Below are 26,796 nucleotides of genomic sequence, written 5' to 3' on the forward strand. Positions count from 1 at the left end.
TCACTTCTATTTTCTGTATGTCACTCTGCTTTTTCCATCCACAAATCTGTTTTCATCATGTGGCTTTGCCAGAGTATCTCTGAGCCTACTCTGGATCCACAGGCTGCCCAATTTGCAAATCATTCTATGCTCTATCAAACTCTGTTAAATTTAATTTCTCTAAAGTTTTAAAGTTTTTCTCTTTTAAAAGTTTTCAAATATTTTCTTTTCTCTCTCTCTCTCTTTTTTTTTTCTTCTTGAGACAGAGTTTCACTCTTGTTGCCCAGGCTGGAGTGCAGTGGCGCGATCTCTGCTCACTGCAACCTCAGCCTCCCAGGTTCAAGCGATTCTCCTGCTTCAGCCTCCCAAGTAGCTGGGATTACAGACATGTGCCATCATGCCCGGCTAATTTGGTATTTTTAGTAGAGACAGGGTTTCCCCATGGTGGTCAGGCTGATCTTGAACTCCTGACCTCAGGTGATCCACCCACCTCAGCCTCCCAAAGTGCTGGGATTAGGCATGAGCCACCGCGCGCAGCCTAGTTTTCAAATTTTTTTTTTTTTTTTTTTTTTTTTTTGAGACAGAGTCTTGCGCTGTCATCCAGGCTGGAGTGCAGTGGTGCAATCTCAGCTCACTGCAAGCTCCGCCTTCCAGGTTCACACCATTCTCCTGCCTCAGCCTCCCGAGTAGCTGGGACTACAGGCGCCCGCCACCATGCCCAGCTAATTTTTTTGTATTTTTAGTAGAGACGGGGTTTCACTGTATTAGCCAGGATGGTCTCAATCTCTTGACCTTGTGATCCACCCGCCTCGGCCTCCCAAAGTGTTGGGATTACAGGCGTGAGCCACCACGCCCGGCTCAAATATTTTCAATGATAAAAATAAATAATGTGCTGTTGGGCTTTGATTTTCTAAACTCATCCCTCAGCTATTTCCTTAAATTTTTCTGTCTTCAAAATGTTTCTCCAATTTTTTTTTTTTTTTTGAGACACAGTCTCATTTTACCACCCAGTGTGGATGGCAGTGGTGCAGCCAATCATGGCTTACTGCAGCCTTGACCTTCCAGACTCAAGCAATCCTTCTGCCTCTGCCACCTAAGTATTGGGACTACAGGCAAGTACCACCATGGTTGGCTAATTTTTTCATTTTTTTAATGGAAACAAAATCTTATTATGTTGCTCGGGCTGTACTGGAACTCCTGAGCTCACATAATTCTCCCATCTTAGCCTTCCAAAGTGCTAGGATTACAGGTCTGAGCCACCGTGTTTGCAAAATGGTAGCAATTTTTCATCCCCCCTGTATCCATGCCCAATGCCAGATGCTTTTACAGTTGTTGCCATCAAGATTCAGAATCTGTTTTCCAAACCCTAGATCAGGCTGGCCTTATTTGCTCAGGGCAGTAGAAGCCTGTGAACACGGCAATGCGCTAATTTGGGGCCTACGCTCAAATGGTCTTGAATGCTTCTGTTTTTCTTTTAGAATGTTGACATCACCTTGGAAAAAAGCCCATGTTAGCCAGCTGGAAAATAAGGTATCATGGGGAAGAGAAGCAAGGTATCCCTGTTGACAACCCCAGAAGCAGAACATCACCCCCAGAAGCACAGCTGCCTAGTCAACAAGCAGCTGATGACATATGTCTGAAGGAGCTCAGCTGAGACCAGAAGAATGGCCCCACTGAGCCCAACCTAAATGGCTGACCATCTCAATTATGAACTAATAAGTTTTGGATGATTTGTTATGCTGCAATAGCTAACTAATACATGCACTTAGTGCAGATAGGATGCCACGATTCAATGACAGGTTGATTACTAGTTATGTTCTAACAGTGGGCACCATATAGGTACTGATTTTTTCCCCTGATTTAAAGTTGGGTGACTTGTAAGAGAATGTTGAGTAATGCAGAAATACAGGTAGACATGTGTGCATGTGATTGGTGCTTATACCCACACAGTCCCACACACCACAGGAGAAAACGGGTAACTACAGCCTGACCATTAGGGCCAAGGCCAATAGCAAAATAAGTTTTGCCTTGAATCTGTTTTCTCCATATCTAAACATTTGAGGTCAAGAGTGTGGACAGATCTGAAGACACAGAGTTTTATTATCCTGTGGCCCAACATTCTTTGTTCACTGTCTGATCTCTGGAAGAAAAGTGGGCAACAGATGGCCAGCAGTAGTCTACCTGTGGTTATTTTACTCCGGCTGCCATCTGCTCTTTTGATGGCCACTGTCTGTTCCACCCTTAGAATTGAAGAAAGATATTGGTAGGGAGAGGCTCTGCCTTCACTTCTGGAAGAAAAGGGATGTTCAGTTCATTCACTCCCGTGACATCAGAGCTGAACTTCAATGTGGCAGCTATTGGCCACGTGTGCCTCCTGAGTGACTGGAATGTGGCTGGTCTGAACTGCGATGTGCTAGAAAGGTAAAATACAGAGTTTCAAAGATTTAGTTTCAAATGTTTATATACATTATTAATAATTACGCATTCCTCACACATTAAAATGATAATATTATGGACATATTGGGTTAATTAAATTGTTAACAATCAATTCAACCTGTTTCTTGTTTCTTTTTCAAGTTTGTCTAATAGAAAATTTAAGATTCACATGTGGCTCACATTTTATTTCAGAAGATCAACTCCTTTTTAAAATCTCAGGCTGCCTGCTCAAAGGACCAGAGCCAGGAAGGTCATAAAATCTGAAATTTTAAAATAATTATTGTTACATTCTTTTCATTTTTGAATAGCCACTATATATATATATATATATTTTTTTTTTTTTTCTTAAAGACAGAGTTTTGCTCTTGTTGCCCAGGTTGGAGTGCAATGGCACAATCTCGGCTCACCGCAACCTCCGCCTCCCAGGTTCAAGCGGTTCTCCTGCCTCAGCCTCCTGAGTACCTGGGATAACAGGCATGGGCCACCAAGACCCGCGAATTTTATATTTTTTGTAAGGACTGGGTTTCTCCATGTTGGTCAGGCTGGTCTCTAACTCCCAACCTCAGGTGATCTGCCAGCTTCGGCCTTCCAAAATGTTGGGATTACGGGCGTGAGCCACCGCGCCCGGCCCCATATATTATTTATAAGTGCATATGACCTTACACACAAGGTTAAATGCAAATAACCCCTGGAGTGGGCCTGGCTCAGCTCAGGGAGGAAGCCCTATCAGAGAAGGATGCAGCCCAGGCTGTCACTCTTCCTTCAGCCCCGCATCTCTTCACATCTTCCGTCAATCATGGCCTGAGGGGGCGGGGATTTAAATGTTATCCAGTCAGAGACGCTAGGCAGGGAACCGTCCAATCAGGCACGCAGGTGAAGCGGACAGGGTGGCTTCCGGGTTTGGCGGGGCCTTTGTCTCTGGCTGTGGCCTGAGCTCCTGGTCTCGTCTTCACCGCTCTGTGTCCTCTGCTCCTAGAGGTCCAGGCTCTGTGGCCCTGTGACCTGCAGGTATTGGGAGATCTACAGCTAAGACGCCAGGAACCCCTGGAAGCCTAGAAATGGTGAGAGTGCCTGGTCCTACATCCCCAGAGAGGGGAGGGGCTGGTTGTAACGGGTGGGAAGTGGCTGTGGCGGGACTCAGGCCTCCCGGCAGTCAGCTACACAGTCTGCGCCCCGAGTTCTCCTTGCCCAGCTGGGCCTCAGTCCCCATCAGCCATAAGATGGCGGCTCCGCTGACAGGCGGGCCCGAGCACGTCCTGTCTCTTCCTTGAGCCGTGACTGTGCCCTGGCCTGGATCCCTCTCTGGGCAGCTCTGCATCCGCAGCGCCGCGTCTCTCCCAGACTGTGCAGGGACCACCGGAGGATCGTCATGGGAGAATCCTGACTTGGGGTGCGAGTTCATGAATGGGAAGAACTTTGGTCCTGGGTTCCTGGTTCGTCTTTTCTCCTATTAAAAAATGTACAGGCCGGGAGGATTGGCTCACGTATGTAATACCAGTACTTTGGGAGGCCGAGGCAGGCGCATCACTAAGTCAGGAGTTCAAGACCAGCCTGGCCAGCATAGTGAAACCCCTTCTTTACTAAAAATACAAAAATTTGCCGGGCATGGTGGCACACGCCTGTAGTCCCAGCTACTTGGGAGACTAAGGCAGGAGAATCACTTGAATCTGAGAGGTGGAGGTTGCAGTGAGCCGAGATCGCGCCACTGCACTACAGCCTGTGTAACAGAGCAAGACTCTGTCTCGAGAAAAAAAAAAATGTACAGAAGTCACCGCAAAAATGTTAAAGAAATTAATCAAAGAGTGATTTAAAAACTGTAGAGCACCCAGCTGTGGTTTGTAATTTGTTGTTCATGGCGGGGCTTGAAGGAAAGACTTTTATAAGGTGCATGATGAAGAAAGCCAAATTCAGTAATTGGTTAGGTACCGTTATGTAGTTTCTTAGTTTGTACAATAAAGGTGAAAATTTTCTGGTTATGTAATCAGAGCTTAATTGGCAGTATACAGTTGGTTAAGCCTGAATTTTGTGTCTGTCTTTTTTTTTTTTTTTTTTTTGAGACGGAGTCTCGCTCTGTCACCCAGAATTTTCAAAACGATGCGCTTGAGTTAGATTTTTTTTTTTTTTTTTTTAGATGGAGTCTTGCTCTTGTCCCCCAGGCTGGAGTGCAGTGGCACAATCTCGGCTCACTACAACTTCCGCCGCTGCCCGTGTTCAAGCTTCTCCTGCCTCAGCCTCTTGAGTAGCTGGAATTACAAGCGCCCGCCACCCTGCCTAGCTAATTTTTGTACTTTTAGTAGAGACGGGGTTTCACCATGTTGGCCTGGCTGGCCTCGAACTCTTGATGTCCCAAGCAGGGTCTTAAGTCTAACTCCCGTCCCCCATTTCTCCAGCCTCACTCTGGCTTGCAGTAAGATACTAAATTTCCAGTTCTTTCTGGCATTCCCAAATGCCATTTTTTCCTCCCTAATTCACATTATCACCTATTTGTCCTTTCGTGTACTTTTTAATTAGTATTTTAATTAGTTATTTTCTGACAAAGCATTAAGTAGTGCTTTTGATAAGATTTGTTATCTGTTTGTAAATATTTCCCATGAGAAGAAAGCAAAGAATAATCCCCTGACACTGTATTGTAAAAACTCTCTGTGCTTCTTCTTGTATCTTCTCTGGGCACAGAGATCTTGTCTCAGGATGCTTTGGGGTCAAAGTTTTCCTTTGGAAACTTTATGAGGTGATGTGTCCTCAGCCACCCATCAGTTTTTTTCTAGTCCTGGGTTTCAGTACTGTCTGGGGATAAACCAAGATATCCACTATGGTTATGTCAGCTAGAGTGTCTAGTGGATGTCAGCTTCTGGGTTATTTTCTCCCGTAGGAGAACCTGAAGTCTGGAGTGTATCCTCTCAAGGAAGCAAGTGGATGCCCTGGGGCTGACAGGAATCTTCTGGTGTACTCTTTTTATGAAAAGGTAACCCCTTGAGATGTTAAAATTGTCTTGACCCAACCCAGCTTTCATTTCGTGGAGACACATTGCTGGTCAACCAATCAGACTGTGGCATTGAGGGGAAAACAGATAATTTTTGCCTCTGGATTGTCTAAGGGGGCAGAAAAATAGTGAAATAAATATACCCAAAGTAAAATAGTGGAAAAAAGTGGAACATTTGTGACAGAAAAAATAGTATCCCAAAAGACAGAAAAAGAAAAACACTGACCCCAGTGAGATGGTGTAAGAACTTGCAAAGTTAAATGCCCGTGGGACAGTCACTGGGGCATAGTGTGGTATCTCCTGAGTGGGTGGTTCTTGAGCACATAAGTGAGCAGGAGTGGGTGGAAGACTGTTTCAAGTGATTGAATGGCCTGACTTGAAACATGAGTCAGACACATCTGTTTTTTCATCAGCACTGCCACTCCCTGGGTTTGTCACCTTGAAAAGATTTGTTCACTTATTTTAACCTCAGTTTTTTAGCTGTAAATTGTATTAGTAGGGCTTGAAAGGTAGGAAAATATTTATCAAAGGCATAAAAGTGGTGGGTTTAAGAAAAAAAATAGTATCTAATAATATATTCCATTCATTAAAAATTCTCTATTCCCTTTTTCCCCCCAGGGTGAGTTTAGGAATTTTCTCAGGTGTGTTTTTTATGGCTGGGTGATTTCAAACAGAATTCTAAGGCTCAGCTTTTAGCATGCTACCAAGGAAATGAGTAGGGAAAATCTCTGTTCCATTTTTTTGTAGAAAATAAATACATTTCTACAAGAAAATGTGGTAGATAATTGGCGAGTTACACAGATTCACGAAAACATCAGTTTCTGTCTCTGCAGGGTAAATTTGTGACAGTGAATATCTCTGTTCAAATCCTGTTATCTTGATTTCTGAGTTTCATGCTAAATTTTATGAGATGAAACTTGGTACCACCTAGAAGTTTTCCCATATGACTAATTGTTTACTAAAGGATTCTTAATGGAATTAATAAAATAATGCATATATTATGTGAAAGAAATAGATACTTTTGCTTTTTTTATTGAGGTATAAGTTGCAAACACCTTAAAATTTCCTTCCCTTGTATGAACACTGTGACTAATTTTGCTAGATTTTTCGAACACATAGTTTCAAAAACCAAGTGAGTAACTAACATAGAAATTAAAGCTTGAGCCCAGTGACTCAGAGCTAAGGCTAATATTGAGCCTGCAAAAGGAGTTTATTACAGGCCCAGTTATTTTCTGGGGAGCCTCCCCTGCAGATGTCCCAGCCTGCTCACTCTAGCTGTGGAAGAAGCTTTTCTGCTGAGAGAAGCTACAGAGTCCTGGAAAGGTGGGGACCCACAGGCAGATGCAGTTAAGATTAAGATGGTAGGGGATTGAGAGGGTCTTACTGATGATAAAGTTGTTATTGTTTGAAGGCAGTTTCTAGACTTTGTAATATATAACAAAGTTAGATTTTTGTTAAAAATTTGAATTCCAAAGGACTATTGCAACAGGAGGAAATACCAACTGCAAGAACCTTAAGGATTGCAAAGTTTAGGCAGAAAAGGGCTTTCTTTCATGGGGAGGAGCAAACGAAATTAGAAAGAAGTTGGAGACCGCCGGATGCCGTGGCTCACGCCTGTAATCTCAGCACTTTGGGAGGCCGAGGCAGGTGGATCACGAGGTCAGGAGATGGAGACATCCTGGCTAACATGGTGAAACCCCATCTCTACTAAAAATACAAAAAAATCAGCCAGGCGTGGTCGCAGGTGCCTGTAGTCCCAGATACTCGGGAGGCTGAGGCAGGAGAATGGCGTGAACCCAGGAGGCAGAGCTGGCAGTGAGCCTAGATCGCACCACTGCACTCCAGCCTGGGTGACAGGGCCAGACTCCGTCTCAAAAAAAAAAAAAAAAAAAAAAAAAGGAAGTTGGAGGGGACTGGCAAATGAAGGGTGAAATAATCAGATTTTAGATCAGAAAATGTTTTACCCTGAAGTCAGCATGTTCTTAGGAGGGACATAAAATGGAGTTGTATATTGGCTCAGATTGAGGATAGCTCCAAGTTCAGGAGCCTGTGAAAAATTTTATTTAGACCACTGAAGACAAATTCAGCTGATTTTTTTTAATGAGAAAAAGAAAATGTGCAGAGTTCTTATAGGAAAGGGGTCAGAATCCAAACCCCAAGAGAGGGTTCTTAGATTTTGCTCAAGGAAGAATTCAGGGTGAGTCTACAGGGTAAAGTAAAAGCAAGTTTATTAGGAAACAGAAGGAATAAAAGAATGGCTTACTCTACAGGCAGAGCAGCCCTGAGGGCTACTGGTTGCCCTTTATGGTTATTTCTTGATTATATGCTAAACAAGGAGTGGATTATTTTTGCCTTCCCAATTAGACAATATAATTTCCTGATGTTTCCATGATGTCTCCATGGCATTTTGTAAACTGTCATGGCACTGGTGGGAGTGTAGCAGTGAGGACGACCAGAGGTCACTCTCATCCCATCTTGGTTTTGGTGGGTTTTATCCACCTTCTTTACTGCAACCTGTTTTTATCACCCAGATCTTTATAACATGTATCTTGTGCTGAACTCATCCTGTGACTTAGAATGCCTAACCATCTGGGAGTGCAGCCCCGCAGGTCTCAGCCTCATTTTATCCAGCCCCTATTCAAAATGGATTTGCCCTGATTCAATACGCCTCCGACATTTCTCCTTTTTTTTTTTTTTTTAAATCTGAGATGGAGTCTCACTCTGTTGCGCAGGCTGGAGTGCAACGGCATCATCTTGGCTCACTGCAACCTCCACCTACCGGGTTCAAGTATTTCTCCTGCCTCAGCCTCCCCAGTAGCTGGGATTACAGGCGCCTGCCACCATGCCTGGCTAATTTTTGTACTTTTTTTTTTTTTTTTAGTCCAATCTGTTTACTCTGCTTTCTCCATCTCCTCCTCCCATTACTCAGCCATTGGAACTGGGAAACCTCCTACTTTCCCCCTCTTTGTAGTCTTTCCACAATTCATCTTGTCTTTCTGCAGCCATATCTTAATACAGACTGAAGGTTCTGTCATTGAGAATAGAGTGATCCATAAACCTGGTCATCGCACTTTTTATGAGACAGTGATGTGGGCCCCAGATCCATGGCCTGGTTTCCTCTGGATGCACTCCTGGATCTAATTTTTGTATTTTTAGTAGAGACGGGGTTTCACCATGTTGACCAGGATGGTCTCCATCTCTTGACCTCGTGATCCACCTGCCTCAGCCTCCCAAAGTGCTGGGATTACAGGCATGAGCCATCGTGCCTGGCCGTAATCTCCGACTTTTTTTTTTTTTCTTGAGACGGAGTCTTGCTCTGTTGCCCCGGCTGGAGTTCAATGGCACGATCTCAGCTCACTGCAACCTCCGCCTGCCGGGTTCAAATGATTCTCCTGCCTCAGCCTTCTGAGTAGCTGGGATTATAGGCACATGCCACCACACCCGGCCAGTTTTTGTATTTTTAGTAGAGATGGAGTTTCACCATGTTGGTCAGGCTGGTCTCAAACTCCTGACCTTGTGATCTGCCTGCCCCGGCCTCCCAAAGTGCTGGGGTTACAGGCGTGAGCCACCGTGCCCGGCCAATCTCTAACTTCTTTAAGCAGTGTTTTGTGATTCTTGTCATAGAGATCTTTCACCATTCTGATTAGCTGTATTCCTAGATATTCTTTTTGTGGCAATTGTGAATGGGATTATGTTTTTGATTTGGCTTTTGGCTTGGATGTTTTGATGTATGGAGATTCTACTGATTTTTGTACATGTATTTTGTATCCTGAAACTTTGCTAAAGCTGTTTATCAGTTTAAAGAGCTTTCCTGCTGAGACTATAGGGTTTTGAAGATACAGAATCATGTCATCTGCACACAGGGATAGTTAGACTTCCTTTTTTTTTTTGAGACGGAGTCTCGCTCTGTCGCCCAGGCTGGAGTGCAGTGGCGCAATCTCGGCTCACTGAAAGCTCCGCCTGCCGGGTTCACGCCATTCTCCTGCCTCAGCCTCTCCGAGTAGCTGGGACTACAGGCGCCCGCCACCACACCCGGCTAATTTTTTTGTATTTTTAGTAGAGACGGGGTTTCACTGTGGTCTCGATCTCCTGACCTCGTGATCCGCCCGCCTCGGCCTCCCAAAGTGCTGGGATTACAAGTGTGAGCCGCCGCGCCCGGCCTAGACTTGCTTTCTTCCTGTTTGGATGCCTTTTCTTTTCTTTTCTTTTTTTTTTTTTTTTTTTTTTTTTTGAGACAGAGTCTTGCTCTCGCCAGGCTGGAGTACAGTGGTGTGATCTCGGCTCACTGCAGCCTCCGGCTCCCAGGTTCAAGTGATTCTCCTGCCTCAGCCTCCTGAGTAGCTGGAACTACAGGCGCATGCCACTATGACCAGCTAAGTTATGTATTTTTAGGAGAGACGGGGTTTCACCATGTTGGCCAGGATGGTCTCGATCTCTTGACCTCGTGATCCACCCACCTCAGCCTCCCAAAGTGCTGGGATTACAGGCGTGAGCCCCCATGCCTGGCAGATGCCTTTTATTTTCATCTCTTCTCTGATTGCTCTGGCTAGGATTTCCAATTTTATGTTGAATAGGATGTTTGAGAGAAGGCATCCTTATCTTGTGCCAGTTTTCAAGGAGGAATGCTTCCAGCTTGTGTCTATTCAGTATGTTGGCTGTAAGTTTGTCATTGATGTCTCATTTTTTGAAGTATATACCTTCAATGCCTAGTTTGTTGAGGGTTTTAAACATGAAAAACGTTAAATTATATTGAAAGTGTTTTTAGCATCTATTGAGATAATGTTGGTATTTGTTATTAGTTCTCTTTATGTGATGAATAATATTTATTGATTGTATATTGAACCACCTTAGAGATGCAGCCTACTTGATTATGGTGGATTAGCTTTTTGATGTTCTTCTGAATTCAGTTTCCCAGTATTTTGTTGAGGATATTTTCATCAATGTTCATCAAGGATATTGGCTTGAAGTTTTCTGTCTTTTTTTTTTTTTTTTTTTATCTCTGCCAGGTTTTGGTATGAGAATGATGCTATTCTTATATATAATGAGTTGAAAAGGAGTCCTTTTCAATATTTTGAAATATTTTTAGTAGAAGTGGTACTAGCTCTTTTTTGTATATCTGGTAGACTTCAGCTAGGAATTTGTCTGGTTCTTTGCTTTTTTTTGGCTAGTAGGCTATTTCTTACTAATGCAATTTTGGAGCTTGTTATTGGTCTATTCAGGGATTCAGTTTCTTATTTGTTCAGTCTCCGGAAAATGTGTCTTTGCTCCCAGGTTACTATTCTCAAGCTTGGCCCAAATAAACTCTCTTATATTCATGTTGCCTCAGCTTTTTCCTTTTAGGTAGTCATATCACATAGAATGAGCTAGAGCAGCCTCTATGAGGGGATCTCTCCTTTGATTGTACTCCACTTGCTGTAACACCCAGGAATGCAGAGTGTGGTTGATCCTACCTAGAATCTGCACATAAGGTCTGGCCTCTTCCTGGGATTTACAGGACATGGCCAGACTTTAGATAAGAATGTCCAGAAAACCAGCAGGAGGCATTTTCTCCATTGTGAGTTGTCAACATAGACATCTTAAAGCCCCCTTTGAGAGTGTGGTTCTTTAAGCTTTTCAGATCTTATTCAGTGATTTGCCACAGTTATGTGAGAGGCTCCAGATATAAATAGAATCTGATGACAGAATCAGCATTTTAAGAGTGAGATATCAAAGTCATAATGTATCCAGAGCCATGACCACAACTATACCTACCTGTAAAATGTGATACTGGAGTAGAGTATTCTTGTCCTTCTCCTCACCCAAAAGCTAGCAAATTGGGACAAGTGATTAGGTTCTGGAGCTCCACCAGGCCATTTTCTATTTAGAATCAGCCTGAATCTCTCCAGCCTGGATTATCATTGGGCCATCAGCCCAGGGTCACTAAGAACCCTCTCACAATCACCTACGCATCTTTGAGACATTTGAGGATGTCCAGGGCAGAATTGTGTCAGGCTGACAAGAGTGGTTAATTCTGCTTCTGGCTTGGTGTAAGAGAAATGAGTCATTCTGTGTGTGTGTGGTTTTTTTGGGGGTTTTTTTTCTTCTTTTTTTTCTTTTTTTAGATGGAGTATTGCTCTATCACCCAGGCTGGAGTGTGGTGGCACGATCTCGGCTCACTGCAACCTCCGCCTCCCGGGTTCAAGTGACTCTTCTGCCTCAGCCTCCCGAATAGCTGGGAATACAGGCGCTTGCCACCATGCCTGGCTAATTTTTGCATTTTTAGTAGAGACGGGGTTTCACCATATTGCACAGGCTGGTCTTGAACTCCTGACCTTGTGATCCACCCACCTTAGCCTCCCAAAATGCTGGGATCACAGGTATGAGCCACCATGCCTGGCAATTCTGTGTTTTTTTTCTCCCCTCATACAAGAGATAAGTTTGGTTGGTACCCAGATGAGAGTTTCTCAAGTTTCCTGGTACTTGGATGAAAGCAATAGGAGGTCTAGTGACTCAAACAGATAAAGTAATTGTTTTCATTTTATATGGCCATTCAAAAAACAGATGAAGCAGTCATGATCCTTACTATCCAGGAACATTTTGTCTAGACTAACAACTGGAGATGTGGGTGAATTAAGCATTATATGATTGGTACAATGAATAGATGTGTCCAAAAAAAATTTGGGCCACTGTTTTATATTGTTACTTCTGATATCATCAGCTAAAGGGATATTTATGGAGTGAAGATTTGTTATTATTTGTGTTTCTTTTACTTTGCTAAGAATATATATCTTCTAATATAAATTATTCTAAAGAACTTTAATACATTTGTTTAAATTGCTTATTAGTATATATTATAAAATTGACAGGGCAGTGGCAAAAATAGATTAAAGTTACATAAGCTCTGGGATTTAAGATTCTCTTATGTAAGCTTAGGAAAAACAGAACTGGAAATACCTTGGTGGCAGAGAGAACAGAATTCTACATAGGGTCCTTTCCCTGCCCAAATTCTGTTCAGATTCACCCTTTTTGGAGGCCTTATTTATGTCTGGCCCCACTCTGGAGCCTTGCCTCACAAAACTGATTTATAAAAATCAGAGTTTTGGCCGGGTGTAGTGACTCACACCTGTAATTCCAACACTTTGGGAGGCCGAGGCAGACAGATCACGAGGTCAGGAGTTTGCGACCAGCCTGACTAACATGGTGAAACCCCGTCCCTACTAAAAATACAAAAATTAGCCGGGCGTGGTGGCACATGCCTGTAATCCCAGCTGCGTAGGAGGCTGAGGCAGGAGAATCGCTTGAACCCGGGAGGTGGAGGTTGCACTGAGCCAAGATTGTGCCACTGCACTCCAGCCTGGCGACAGAGCGAGACTCCTTCTAAAAAAAAAAGATTTGGAGTTTTGTCTGGTGAATCCTGCTGCTTTTCTAGAGCTGGTGCTCACAATTTTCTGAAACCCAAAAACAGATAAATGACAGAAATAAACTATTTATTTTAGGATCTTATTTTTTAATTTTGTATTAAAACCAGTGCTTACAGAAACATTCCATTTAGCACCTTGTTTTCTGTTTCTGCCAATCTAGCAGTTGCTCCACAAAGTCACAAACAAGTAAAAGTATACACAATAAAAATTTCTCTAAACTACATTAAACTTTTTCTATGTTCTGATCATCTGCCTATATTTAACTTTTATTCTATATATTTAAAACAAAATCAATGACAGAGAAACAGAGGAAGAAATAAAAATGCTGAACCCTTTATCTAAATCCTGGGAATTATTGAACACTTAGTATCAACTTCTAGGGTGTTATTAGGATTAAACCACAAAATGTGTTATGCCCAGCACAGTGCTCTGTAACATACCCTTGAGCACATAGTACCTGCTTAATAAACATTGCATTTGTATATGTGTACATGTTATTTTCCAAAGGCAGATTTATTCGGACATTGCTGCCTTCTGTTTGTTCTGTAAACTTTAAAGAGCCAGCAAAGAATATAAAACTTTAAGATGGAGATTGGTTTTATTTGTACCAGAAGTATTTGTGTTGTGACAAGAGTGCTGAGTGTAAGGAACCCTGTGCTGTACCTGCTTCTCTAACAAATGCTAATAATGAGCCCAGGGGGAACACCATCAGCATTGACAGGGAACTTGTTTGAAACACCCATTCATGAACCCTTTTCAAACTTGCAGATTCGCATTACATAGAGTGGGGCCAAAATTACCAAGCGAGTTTTAAGCTCATTAAAGTTTGAGAGGCAGTGCTTAGCTAAGTGGTTATCAACCCCATCTTGTTTTTTTGTTTTGTTTTGTTTTGTTTTTGTTTTTGAGACAGGATCTCACTCTGTCACCTAGTCTGGAGTGCAATGGCATAATCTTGGCTCACTGAAACCTCCACCTCCCAGGTTCAAGCCATTCTTATGCCTCAGCCTCCTGAGTAGCTGGGATTACAGGCACCTGCCACCATTCCTGGCTAATTTTTTGTGTTTTTAGTAGAGATGAGGTTACACCATGTTGGCCAGGCTGATGAACTCCTTACCTCAGGTGATCCATGTGCCTCAGCCTCCCAAAGTGCTGGGATTACAGGTGTGAGCCACTGCACCCGGCCTCTGCCCAGTCTTCTAATTAGGATGTCATGGCAGAAATCTCTGTACTTATGCCCTTTCCACGGATTTTGTTTATTGTTCTGGGTGGAAGCATCCATGTTGTTTTAATGAAGTGCCTTATGTGACTCTAAGGTGAGGCCAGAATCAAGTATGAGGGCTTCAATATACATTCATGAGCGCTAAGTGCCACCTTTGCACTAAAGGGTGGTCACAGGGCCCGTTCTGTTTGGGTTTGGTAGGGACAGGGGATTGTGGCTCATATTTCCATTACTGTAGCAGAAATTGCTGGTGTCTGTGGCAGGGGAGGGCACCTAAGGACAGGAAAAGAGAAACATACTTTTATATTCATAGAGCAGCTCGTTGTTCCTGAATCCCTTCTGTTATAAAGGACAGAGAAATGGGTGGACTTTTTCTGCAGGACCTTCCTTCTGTTTGTGTGCGTGACGGTAGCAGACAAAAAGGTGGTGCTGACATTTTTAAAGGAACATTCTCAAAATGCAGGTATAACATTTCCAGAGAATGTTATCTAAAAAGGATTTTCAGAGAAGGAGAGAGAAAAAATGGCTTTTTTTCAGCTAAACATGTCTCAGACGAAGAGCTGTGTGCACTCTGCTTCATGGAATGCCACGTGTTTATTACTTGCAGATCTTTACTTCTCTACTTGTGTTTTTCCTCCTTAAGGAGTTTGTTTTAACTACATTTAAAAATTCTTATAATATTCAAGGCTCTCTGCAAAACATTTCTTTACTGTATACCAGAGCTTTCTCTACATTCTCTACATCATGGCTTCTTATATGCCATGCAGAATTCCTACCATAAATTTATAATTGGCAACTATTAAAAATGTTCCCTTTGTGGCTGTTAAACATGGGGAGATGTAGATACTTAAGATTCCTATTGGGGAAAAGCTGGGGTCCCTAGTAAAGATGGAGAATATGTAATGTTGAGGTTTCATCTGTTTTCTCTATTAACTCTCTGCAGAACAGGATTAAGAAAATGCTTATTTAAACAGAATACCATTTATTACCCAGAAAGTTCTGAAAAAAATTATTAGGAGATACCTGCTCTCTAGGGTGCTAAAGAAAGTCTACTTAAAATCACTATTAAAAATAACAGAACATGGGAGATATCTGTATCTTGAACTTTGTATAAAACTGATGTATCTTTATGGTTACATTCAGACTATAATTTACTATTTGAGCGGCAATATCTTAGCAGTGATGCTGTGTTCTTCTATGTGCATCAGCACATCATAAAAATTTGTTGGCCAGGTGTGGTGGCTCACACCTGTAATCCCAGCACTTTGGGAGGCCGAGGTGGATGGATCACCTGAGGTCGGGAGTTCGAGACCAGACTCACCAACATGGAGAAACCCCGTCTCTACTAAAAATGCAAAATTAGCTGGGCATGATGGTGCATGCCTGTAATCCCAGCCACTTGGGAGGTTGAGGCAGGAGAATCGCTTGAACCCAGGAGGTGGAGGTTGCAGTGAGCCGAGATGGTGTCATTGCATTCCAGCCTGGGCAACAAGAGCAAAACTCCATCTCAAAGAAAAAAAAAAGAAGAAAGAAATTTAGAAATTAAGACTTTACTCCAGATCTTCTGAAGAAAAAAAATCTGCACAACAGGATCTCCAGTTTATTGTTCACCTTTAAAGTTGAGAGGTACCTTCGAGCTCAACATGTCTTTTTTGTCTGAAAAATATACACAACTCAAACTTTATGATGTAAATATAGCACTCAAAGTGTACAAATTTTTGTTTATGCCCTCAATTTTATGCTTCTCATCCAGAGACATATCATATATATACTGGTGTTATGGATCTTATGCCATTCTCTTCTCTCAGAGTTAGAGAAAACATTAGATAATATTTCTGTGTGAAAAATTATTGGGGCTGGGCGTGGTGGCTCATGCCTGTAATTCCAGCATTTTGGGAGGCCAAGGCGGGTGGATCACCTGAGGTTGAGAGTTCGTGACCAGCCTGACCAACATGGAGAAACCTGGTCTCTACTAAAAATACAAAATTAGCCGAATGTGGTGGCGCATGCCTGTAATCCCAGCTACTCGGCAGGCTGAGGCAGGAGAATTGCTTGAAGCCGGGATGCAGAGGTTGCCTCTGTCTCAAAAAAAAAAAAAAAAAAAAAAATTATTGAATAATTTCAGTCATTCCTGTAAGTCAGAACCAATTCTCTTTATTCTCTCATTTCACTTTAATTCAAATAATAAATTCTGGGCCGGGCGCGGTGGCTCAAGCCTGTAATCCCAGAACTTTGGGAGGCCGAGGCGGGCGGATCACGAGGTCAGGAGATCGAGACCATCTTGGCTAACACGGTGAAACCCCGTCTCTACTAAAAATACAAAAAATTAGCCGGGCGTGTTGGCGGGCGCCTGTAGTCCCAGCTACTTGGGAGGCTGAGGCAGGAGAATGGCGTGAACCCGGGAGGCGGAGCTTGCAGTGAGCTGAGATCACGCCACTGCACTCCAGCCTGGGGGACAGAGCAAGACTCCATCTCAAAAAAAAAAATAAAAAAATAATGAATTCTGCCTGTGGCCACTTGGTAAATATACGTGTGTCTTTTGTGCTTGTGTTTTTCAGGGGCCGTTGACATTTAGGGATGTGGCCATAGAATTCTCTCTGGAGGAGTGGCAATGCCTGGACACTGCTCAGCAGGATTTGTATAGAAAAGTGATGTTAGAGAACTACAGAAACCTGGTCTTCTTGGGTGAGAATAACTTTTTTTTTTTTTTTGAGACGGAGTCTCGCTCTGTCGCCCAGGCTGGAGTGCAGTGGCGCTATCTCGGCTCACTGCAAGCTCCGCCTCCTGGGTTCACGCCATTCTCCTGCCTCAGCCTCTCCGAGTAGCTGGGACTACAGGCGCCCGCCACCACGCCCGGCTAATTTTTTTGTATTTTTAGTAGAGACGGGGTTTCACCGTGGTCTTGATCTCCTGACCTCGTGATCCGCCCGCCTCGGCCTCCCAAAGTGCTGGGATTACAAGCGTGAGCCACCGCGCCCGGCCGAGAATAACTTTAGTACACAATTACTAATATACCCTAAAGGTTTCATTTCTCTTTTTTTGAGAATAATTTTTGGTAATTTATGCTTTGCATGAATGAGTTTCTGATACTTGTTCTTAAGAAAACCTTGAGGATTTTTCCATATAGAAAAGAATTTTTTCAAGATGTTTTATCTTGACTTAAACTTTCCACATTCCTGGGCTGATCTGTATCCTTCACTCTAGATTAGTGGCAATTCCAGAAATTTAGTGGCATAAAATATTGTTGTCCATATCTTAAAATCTATTTGCTACCACCAATTTTTGATTAATGAATACCAGGTAGTGAAATAGTAAGAACCTACAAATGTAAAATATTTTCTAAATACTTAGAAATTTCTGTTATAAATTAGTATTTTTAGGATTAATTTTCTAGAATATTCTACATCCTCTTTACTAAGCACAGTACTAGGTTGGTAACTGAAGAATATGAGAAAGATTCATGTTATTTATTTTCAATAAAGCAGGTATTGCTGTTTCTAAGCCAGACCTGATCACCTGTCTAGAGCAAGGAAAAGAGCCCTGGAATATGAAGAGACATGCGATGGTAGATGAACCCCCAGGTAGGTGAGAGTGAACACAACAGACGACATGAATGAGAGGTCCAAAAAAAAAGAAAGCCAATGCTTAAAATGTTATTTGAGAAGCTGTGTTCCAAAGCAAGTATTTTCTGGGAAGCCTGAGTTTTTTTTTTTAATTTCTCTCTCGCATAGGGGCATCTTCTGTCTTATGCTTTTAAATTCTTTAAGGATTCTTTCCCTTTGGTGATCTCCCTTCAAGTTTGCTGTCAGAACCAAAGTCCTCTTCATGGCATGCGAGACTCACAGTCTGACTGCTTTTCCATTGTTTTGGGGGACACACAAATATCTACATGATTTTGAGAAACTCTATGTTAAACTATTTTCTTTTCTTTTCTTTTTTCTTTTTTTTTTGTTTTTTTTTTTTTTTGAGACTGAGTTTCATGCTTGTTGCCCAGGCTAAAGTGCAATGGCGTGATCTAGGCTCACTGCAACCTCCGCTTCCTGGATTCAAGCAATTCTCCTGCCTCAGTCTCCCGAGTAGGTGGAATTACAGGCACCCGCCACCATGCCCAGTTAATTTTTTGTATTTTTAGTAGAGACAGGGTTTCACCATGTTGGGCAGGCTGGTCTCGAACTCCTGACCTCAAGTGATCCACCCGCCTTGGCCTCCCAAAGTACTGGGATTACAGGTGTGAGCCACTGCACCTGGCCAAACTATTTTCTTAGTTCTCTTTTTGCATCATGTCTGAAATGTGTAAGAGTAGTGGTTTCTGTTCCATTGTTTTTTGTTGTTGTTGTTAACTTTTCTGCACATTCCATTCTGTTCTTATTACTATATTCTCGAAATATAGTTTGAAATTATATAGTATGATGTCTTTCTACTTTGTTCTTTTTCCCCACGATTGCTTTGGTTATTTGAAGTTTATTGTAGTTTCTTGTAAATTTTAGAATTGTATTTTCCATTACTGTGAAGAAAAATGCCACTGAAATTTTGATAGGTAATTTATTGAATCTATAGATTACTTAGATAATAGGACACTTTAACAATATTTACTTTTTCAATCTGTAGACATGCAATATTTTTAAATTTGTGTCTTCTCTAATTTCTTTTATTAATAACTTATATCTTTCATTGTAAAGATTTTTTACTTCCTTGTTCTCAGAAATTTGTTATTTTAATGCTATTTTAAATTGTTTTCTTTCTTAGTTTGTTTTAAGTGTATGAACAATAACTTAATACTTATGTGTTAATTTTGTGTTTTGCTAATTTACTGAGTGTATTAATTCAGACAAATTTCAATGTAGTGTTCATGGTTTTTTATATATAAAATCATATGATCCACAAACAGCAACTTTTTACTTGTCTTCAATTTCAGTGGCTTTTTAAAAATGTTTTTGACTCATTCTGCCACATACTTCCAGTGCTATGTTAAAATAGAAGCATTGACAATGGGCACAATATAGTTTTGCATTAGTGTCTGTGAATTTGAAGGAACAAACAACTCCTCAAGCTTCTATAAACTGGTTTCAGTAGGTAAAGATCTTTTTCTGTCATGTCTCCAGGGTCGTAGAATGCTCTCTGGGTTTGTAGTGGAGAGGGGGTGTAGCTTGATCCCAAGGCTGCTGGAACTGCACTAGGGTCCACCTTTAGTTGGCTTGTTACAGGGGCTTGGGTAGTTGTAATTCCCATTTTATTTTTGGACAGACTGAATATCCTTCAGGACTTTGATCTGTGGAGCAGACAATAGGGCAGGTTTCTGCAGTCAGGTTCATATATAATGGCCCTTATATCAGGATGTGAATGAGTATGGCTTTTATTGAGTACCAGAGAGGATTACTGTAGTTATGCAGACAAATTCTTTTTTAATGGTATATCAGTGTTGCACAGCAGATTTTATGAGTAAATATGTCACTTACTATTGTTGTGCAGTTTCATATCAGTGTTTTGTTAGTGTAGGTTTCTTAACATTGAGTTATTGTGTTTTTTTGTTTCACTTTTGTATTATAATTTTAGACAGTTTGCAATTTGGTTTATCTCTTATAATTAAGAGATAAATCAGTCATATGTCTGTCACAATTAGATATATATGTGTGTGTGTTTATCTATAAATATGACCCCAATATTGGTTATGGCTTATCTTGTGTATATTTTTTCTTAGCTAATTTTCAGTGGTTGTTTTATCTCACCTAAGTGAGTAGTCATGGAAATATTTTCACCCTCTCTTATTTTCACCATGTGTTTAATGATGATGTTTCTCTCACCTTTGTGTGAGAGAAACACTTTTGTAATTTGAAGGTAATTTTTGAAAAGATTTGTAAATCTGTATTTTTTTCAGTTTTTCCTTTAGAAAAATTAATTGTTGTAAAAACACATAATATTTACCATCTTAAATCTATTTAAGTGTACATTTTAGGGCCAGACATGGTGGTGGCTCACATCTGTAATCTAGGCATTTGAGCTCAAAAGTTTGAGACCAACCTGGGAAACATATGGAGATTCCCTCTCTAAAAAAATGGTTTTAAAAAATAGCCAGGCATGGTGTTGTGCATCTGTGCTTCAGGCTACTTGCAAGATTGAGGTGGGAGGGTTACTTGAACCTCGGAGTTGGAGGCCGAAGTGAGCCATGATTGCACCACTGCACTCCAGCTTTTTGACAGAGTGAGACTCTGTCTCCAAAAAAAAAAAAAAAAAACCACAGCTCTACATTTCAGGCAGGCATGTTAATTATATTCACATTGTTATGCAAAAGACTTAGATATTTTACATTTTGTGAAACTGAAACTCAATACCCATTAAATAACAGCAACCCATTTTACCCTGTTTCCAGCCCTTAACAAACACCCTTCCACTTTCTGTTTTTATGACTATGACTAATTAAAATATCTCATATAAGTGGAGTCATACTGTATCCATCATTTCATTACTGGCTTATTTCAGGTGACATAATATTCTCAAAGTTTATCTTAAAATGTGACAAGATTTTCTTTTTTTTTTTTTTTTTTTTTCTTTTTTATTTCTGAGACGGAGTCTCCTGTTGGCCCAGGCTGGAGTGCAATGATGCAATCTCAGCTCACTGCAACCTCTGCCTCCCCGGTTCAAGCGATTCTCCTGCTTCAGCCTCCCGAGTAACTGGGACTACAGGCATGTGCCACGATGCCTGGCTAATTTTTTTTATTTTTAGTAGAGAGAGGGTTTCACCATGTTGGTGAGGCTGGTCTCGAACTCCTGACCTCAGGTGATCTGCCATCCTCAGCCTCCCAAAGTGCTGGGATTACAGGTGTGAGTCACACGCTTGGCAAGATTTTGCTTTTTAAGACTGAATAATATTTCACTGTACACGTTACATTTTTGATGTGTTTATAAATGAAGAGACACCTGGGTTGCTTCAGCCTTTTAGCTTTTGTGAATACTAGTACAATAAACATGGATGTTCAAATATGTCTTCCAGGTCATGTGTTGCATATTTTAAATTGATAAACAGGATTGCTATATTTGATGATAATTCCATTTTTAATTATTTGAGAAACATTTATAACATTTAAAAATAATGACTGCATCTTTGTTTTCTACCAACAATCGACATAGGTTTTATTTTCATTGCATCATCAACAGACTTGGTGTTTTTAAATAGTTTATAGTGGCCATCGTAATGGGTATGACATGATTTCATTTTTCATTGTTATTTTTATGTGTTTCTCTACAAATTATTAATTTTGCATGTCATTTCAAATGCTTTTTTCATTTGTGTATCTTTTATGATAAAAATTTAGTTCAATTGTTAATTTTCAAATCAAGTTATTTAACTTATTCAGTTTTAAGTGTTTTTTATATATTTTGAATATTAACTATCACGTGTAATTTGGAAATATTCTTACCCATTTTCTAGGAGGCATTTGCACTGAGTTAAATGTTTTGTTTTAATGTGCAGAAATTTTGAAGTATAGTATAGTTAATTTTTTGTTGTTGTTCCTCATGCATTTAGTGTCTTATCTAAGAAAATGGTGCCAAGACCAGTATCATGTCTTCTATTTTTTTCTAAGAGACTTACTAGTTTTTTTATGTCTAAGTATTTTACTTAAAATATTTTTGTATATGGTTCAAAGAAATGATCCAACCTTATTTTATCAGTATTGATATTTAGTTTTTAACATTGTTTTGTAAAAGACTATCTTTATTGTTTGCTCTTGGCAGCTTTGTAGATCATTTGATTGTATATAAAAGGTTTCATTTCTGGGCTCCATATTCTGTTCTTTCATCTGTTTGTCTGCCTTTGTGTCAGTATTGCACTGTTTTTGTTACTGTAGCTTTTAATTTATTACTATTATTATTTTTGAGATGGAGTCTGGCTGTGTCGCCCAGGCTGGAGTGCAGTGGCTCGATCTCAGCTCACTGCAACCTCCTCCTCCTGGGTTTCAGCAATTCTTCTGCCTCAGTCCCCTGAGTAGCTGAGGTTACAGGTGTGCACTACCACGCCTGGCTAATTTTTGTATTTTTAGTAGAGACGGGAGTTTCACAGTGTTGACCAGGCTGGTCTCGAACTCCTGAGCTCGGGTGATCCCCCCCACCTTGGCCTCACAAAGTGCTGGCATTACAGGTGTGAGCCACTGCACGCTGCCTAATATGTTTAAAAATCAGGAAGTATAATGCCTGTTTATTCTTTTTCATGGGTGGTTGGCTATAGTTCATAATCAAATTTAAAAATTTTAAACAATATTTGTGTAATAAAACTGTGCTATTGTGATTTTTATAGAGATTATATTGAATATGTTCACCACTGTAGGTTGTATTGACAACTTAACTAAATTAAACTTTTTGAACCTTGAGCTGAATAGTGTGTTTGATTGACTGACTGATTTGAGACGGAGTCACGCTCTGTCGTCCAGGCTGGAGTGCAATGGCATGGTCTCGACTCACTTCAACCTCTGCCTCCCGGGTTCAAGGAATTCTCCTGCCTCAGCCTCCTGAGTAGCTGGGATTACAGGTGCCTGCCACCAGGCCTGGCTAACTTTTGTATTTTTAGTAGAGACGGGGCTTCACCATGTTGGCCAGGCTGGTCTCAAACTCCTAACCTCAAGTAATTCGCCCACATCGGCCTCCCGAAGTGCTGGGATTACAGGCGTGAGCCACCACGCTTGGCCTTATTTTTATTTTTTTTATTTTTATTTTTAGAGATGGGGTCTTCCTATGTTGCCCATGCTAGTTTGGAACTCCTGGGCTCAAGCAATTTTCTTGCCTTGGCCTCTCAAAGTGCTAGTATTATAGCCGTGAGCCACTACACTCGGCCCATGTGTTTTGTTTTTTTTTTTCAAATATATTATTGGATTTGACAGTTTTACTTTTGTTTTTTTTTTTTTTTTTTTTTTTTTTATTTTTTTATTGAGATGGAGTCTCACCCTGTTGCCCAGGCTGGGGTGCAATGGTGCGATCTTGGCTCACTGCAACCTCCGCCTCCTGAGTTCAAGCAATTCTCCCGCCTCAGCCTCCTGAGTAGCTGGGATTACAGGCACCCTCCATTATGCCTGGCTAATTTTTGTATTTTTGTAGAGACAGGGTTTCACTATGTTGGCCAGGTTGGTCTTGAACTCCTAACCCCAGGTGATCCACCCACCTTGACCTCCCAAAGTTCTGGCATTACAGATGTGAGCCACCACACCCGGCCTACTTTTGCTTTTAATTTTTAGTTTCATTCAGTTTTGGTCAGAAAACACACAGTGTATGATTTTGGTTTTCTTATATTTATTTGTTGTTGTTTTGAAACAGGATCATACTCCGTCACCCAGGCTGGAGTATAGTGGCATAATTTTGGCTCACTGCAACCTCAGTCTCCTTGACTCAAGTGATCTTTTCTTCCTCCTAAGTAGCTGAGACTACAGACATGCACTACCATGCCTCGCTAATTTTTTGATTTTTTGTAGTGACAGAGTCTCACTATATTATTCAGTCTGGTATCAAACTTCTGGTCCCAAGTGATCCTCCCACCTTCATCTTCCAAATTGTTGGGATTAGATGTATCAGCCACTACTCCCAGGTGGTATTCTTTAATAAGACTTGTTATGTGTCCTAACAGAATATATCACATCCAAATAAAAATATTGTGTATTCCCTTGCTTTTAACTGGAAAGTTTTGTACATGCTGTTAAGCCTAGTTGGTCTGTGGTACAGTTTGGATGTCCACGTTCTGCAAGGCTCATGCTGCAATGTAATACTCAATGTTGGTTGTGGAACCTCGTAGGAGGTGTTTGGGTCATGGGGACTAGTTCTCATAAATGCCATGGCACCATCCTTTTAGTAATAAGAAAGTTTTCACTACATTAATTCAAATAAGAGCTGGTTCATTAAAATAACCTGTCTCCTTCACCTCACACTTGCTCTGTCTCTTACCATGTGATATGTCCAGCTACTCTGTCTTCCACTAAGATTATAAGTTTCCTGAGACCCTCACCAGAAGCAGATACTGGCACACACTTCTTATACAGTCTGCCAAATTGTAAACCAAATAAACCTTTTTACTTTATAATTTATCCACTCTCAGTTATTTGTCTATATGCAAAATAGTTAATACAGTCTATAATGTTGTCTGTTTTCTTACTGATCTTTTATCTAAATTTTCTATTTATTATGCAAATGGGATCTTGATGTCTACAATTATTATGTTGCTATATATTTCTTGTTTTACCTTTGCCAAAATATGCTTTATATATTTTGGAGTCCTGATGTTATATATAATATACATATAAACATAAATAGATAGATGTGATAGTTATAGATTCTTGACTCATTTGGCCATTATACAGTATCAGTGTTTGTCTCATGTTAGTATTTTACTTAAAGCATATTACATTCAATATAATTACTACCGCCTCACCCAATTATAGTTACTATTTGCATGGAATATAGATTCTTTTCATTCTATTACTTTCAGCCTATTTGACTCAATGCTAAAATGAGTCTGTTATAGACAGCGTATTGTATGCTTTTTTACTTAAACTACTCAGGCATCTTATTTCTTTTTCTTTTTATAAATTTATCTGTTTTTGAGATAGAGTCTCATTCTGTCAACCAAGCTGGTTTGCAGTGGCATGATTACAGCTCACTGCAGCCTCAACCTCCCAAACTCAGATGATCTCATCTCAGCTTCCAAGTAGCTGGGCTGCAAATATGTGCCATCACGCCCAGCTCATTTTATTGTTTTTGTAGGGACAGAATTTTGCCATGTTCTCCAGTCTGGTCTCAGACTCCTGAGTTAAAGTGATCAGCCCCCCGGGCCTCCAAAAGTCCTGGGATTACATTTTTTTATTAAGTAGTTTAATTAATTTATATTTAAAATGATTGCTTTAAGAAATAAAGTTACTATTACCAGTTTCATTGTTATTGTTTTGTTTAAATATTATTTTTTGTGTGTTCTGGGATACACATACAGGATTTACAAGTTTGTTACATAGGTAAACATGTCCCATGGTGGTTTACTGCACCTATCAATTCATCACTTAGGTATGAAGCCCTGCATGCGTTAGCTATTTATCTTGATGCTGTTTCCCTCACTCTGACAGGTTCCAGAGTGTGTTGTTCCCCTCTATGTGTCCATGTTTGTTTTTATTTTTGTTGTTGAGACAGAGTCTCGCTCTGTCGCCAGGCTGGAGTGCTGTGGCATGATCTCAGCTCACTGCAAACTCCAACACCCTGGTTCAAGCGATTCTCCTGCCTCAGCCTCCCAAGTAGCTGGGATTACAGGCATGCACCACCATTCCCAGCTAATTTTTGTATTTTTGGTAGAGATGGGGTTTCACCATGCTGGCCAGGATGGTCTTGATCTCCTGACCTCGTGATCTGCCCACCTCAGTCTCCCAAAGTGCTGAAATTGCAGGCATGAGCCACTGTGCCCGGCCCATGTGTTCTTATTGTTCGGCTCTCACTTACGAGTGAGAACATGTGGTGTTTGGTTTTGTGTTCCTGCATTAGTTTGCTGAGGATAATGGCTTTCAGCTCTATCCATGCCTTTGCAAACTACATGCTCTTATTCTTTTTTATGGTTGCATAGTATTCCATAGTGTATATATACCACATTTTCTTTATCCAGTCTATTATCAATGGGCATGTGGGTTGATTCCATGTCTTTGCTATTGTAAATAGTGCTGCAATGAACATACACATCCACATATCTTTATAATAGAATTATTTATATTCCTTTGGGTATATACCAAGTAATGGGATTGCTGGGTCAAATGGTATTTCTGGTTCTAGGTCCTTGAGGAATTCCCATACTGTCTTCCACAATGATTGAACTAATTTACATTCCCACCGACAGTGTAAAAGTATTTCTATTTCTCCACAGCCTCACCAGCATCTGTTGTTTCTTGACTTTTTAATAATCATTATTCTTGGCCGGGCTCGGTGGCTCACGCCTGTAATCCCAGCACTTTCAGAGGCCGAGGCGGGAGGATCACGAGGTCAGGAGATCGACACCATCCTGGCTAACACGGTGAAACCCCGTCCCTACTAAAAATACAAAAAATTAGCTGGGTGTGGTGGCGGACGCCTGTGGTCCCCACTACTCGGGAGGCTGAGGCAGGAGAATGGCGTGAACCTGGGAGGCAGAGCTTGCAGTGAGCCGAAATCACGCCACTGCACTCTAGCCTGGGTGAAAGAGTGAGACTCTGTCTAAAAAAAAAAAAAATTTAGAAAAAAATAATCACTATTCTTACTGGCATAAGATGGTATCTAATTCTGGTTTTGATTTGCATTTCTCTAATGATCCCTGATGTTGAGCTTTGTTTGTTTCTTGGCCACATAAATGTATTCTTTTGAGAAGTGTCCATGTTCTTTGCCCACTTTTTAATGGGGTTGTTTTATTCTTGTAAATTTGCTTAAGTTCCTTTCAGACTCTGGATATTAACGTTTGTTAGATGAATAGGTTGCAAAAATGTTCTCTGATTGTATAGGTTGTCTGTTCACTCTGATGATAGTTTTTTTGTTGTTGTGCGGAAGGTTTTTAGTTTAATTAGATTCTATTTGTCAAGTTTTGCTTTTGTTGCAGTTGCTTTTGACGTTTTCATTATGAAATCTTTGTCCATGCCTATGTCCTGAATGGTATTTCCTAGATTTTCTTCTAGGGTTTTTATAGTTTTGGGTTTCATATTTAAGTCTTTAATCCATCTTGAGTTAATTTTTGTACAGGTGTAAGGAATGGTTCCAGTTTCAGTTTTCTGCATATGGCTAGCCAATCCTCCCAGCACCATTCATTA

At 40.9% G+C, this 26,796-nt stretch overlaps 2 protein-coding genes and 1 pseudogene across 9 annotated transcripts in view; 2 read left to right on the top strand and 1 right to left on the bottom strand.

Annotated features, from left to right (window-relative positions):
- LOC129459394 (zinc finger protein 431-like) overlaps positions 1-26,796 on the top strand; it is a 402,258-nt gene that overhangs the window by 293,717 nt on the left and 81,745 nt on the right.
- LOC134732303 (zinc finger protein OZF-like) overlaps positions 1-26,796 on the bottom strand; it is a 319,666-nt pseudogene that overhangs the window by 253,490 nt on the left and 39,380 nt on the right.
- LOC129459386 (zinc finger protein 430) overlaps positions 1-26,796 on the top strand; it is a 137,476-nt gene that overhangs the window by 91,529 nt on the left and 19,151 nt on the right. The window contains exons 1-4 of one of the 8 annotated variants that reach the window (XM_063616243.1): positions 3,268-3,476; positions 5,285-5,377; positions 16,573-16,699; positions 17,497-17,595. The exons of 1 other annotated variant lie outside the window; for it this stretch is intronic. In XM_063616243.1, coding sequence (XP_063472313.1) covers positions 3,474-3,476; positions 5,285-5,377; positions 16,573-16,699; positions 17,497-17,595 — 322 coding nt within the window. In that variant the 5' untranslated portion in view covers positions 3,268-3,473. Of the gene's footprint in view, positions 1-3,267; positions 3,477-5,284; positions 5,378-16,572; positions 16,700-17,496; positions 17,596-26,796 lie in introns of those variants that run through there. 6 more of the 8 variants (XM_063616244.1, XM_063616247.1, XM_063616246.1 and 3 more) reach the window with 6 other exon arrangements.

Source organism: Symphalangus syndactylus, chromosome 13 (assembly GCF_028878055.3).
Source record: "Symphalangus syndactylus isolate Jambi chromosome 13, NHGRI_mSymSyn1-v2.1_pri, whole genome shotgun sequence".
Lineage (NCBI taxonomy): Eukaryota > Metazoa > Chordata > Mammalia > Primates > Hylobatidae > Symphalangus > Symphalangus syndactylus.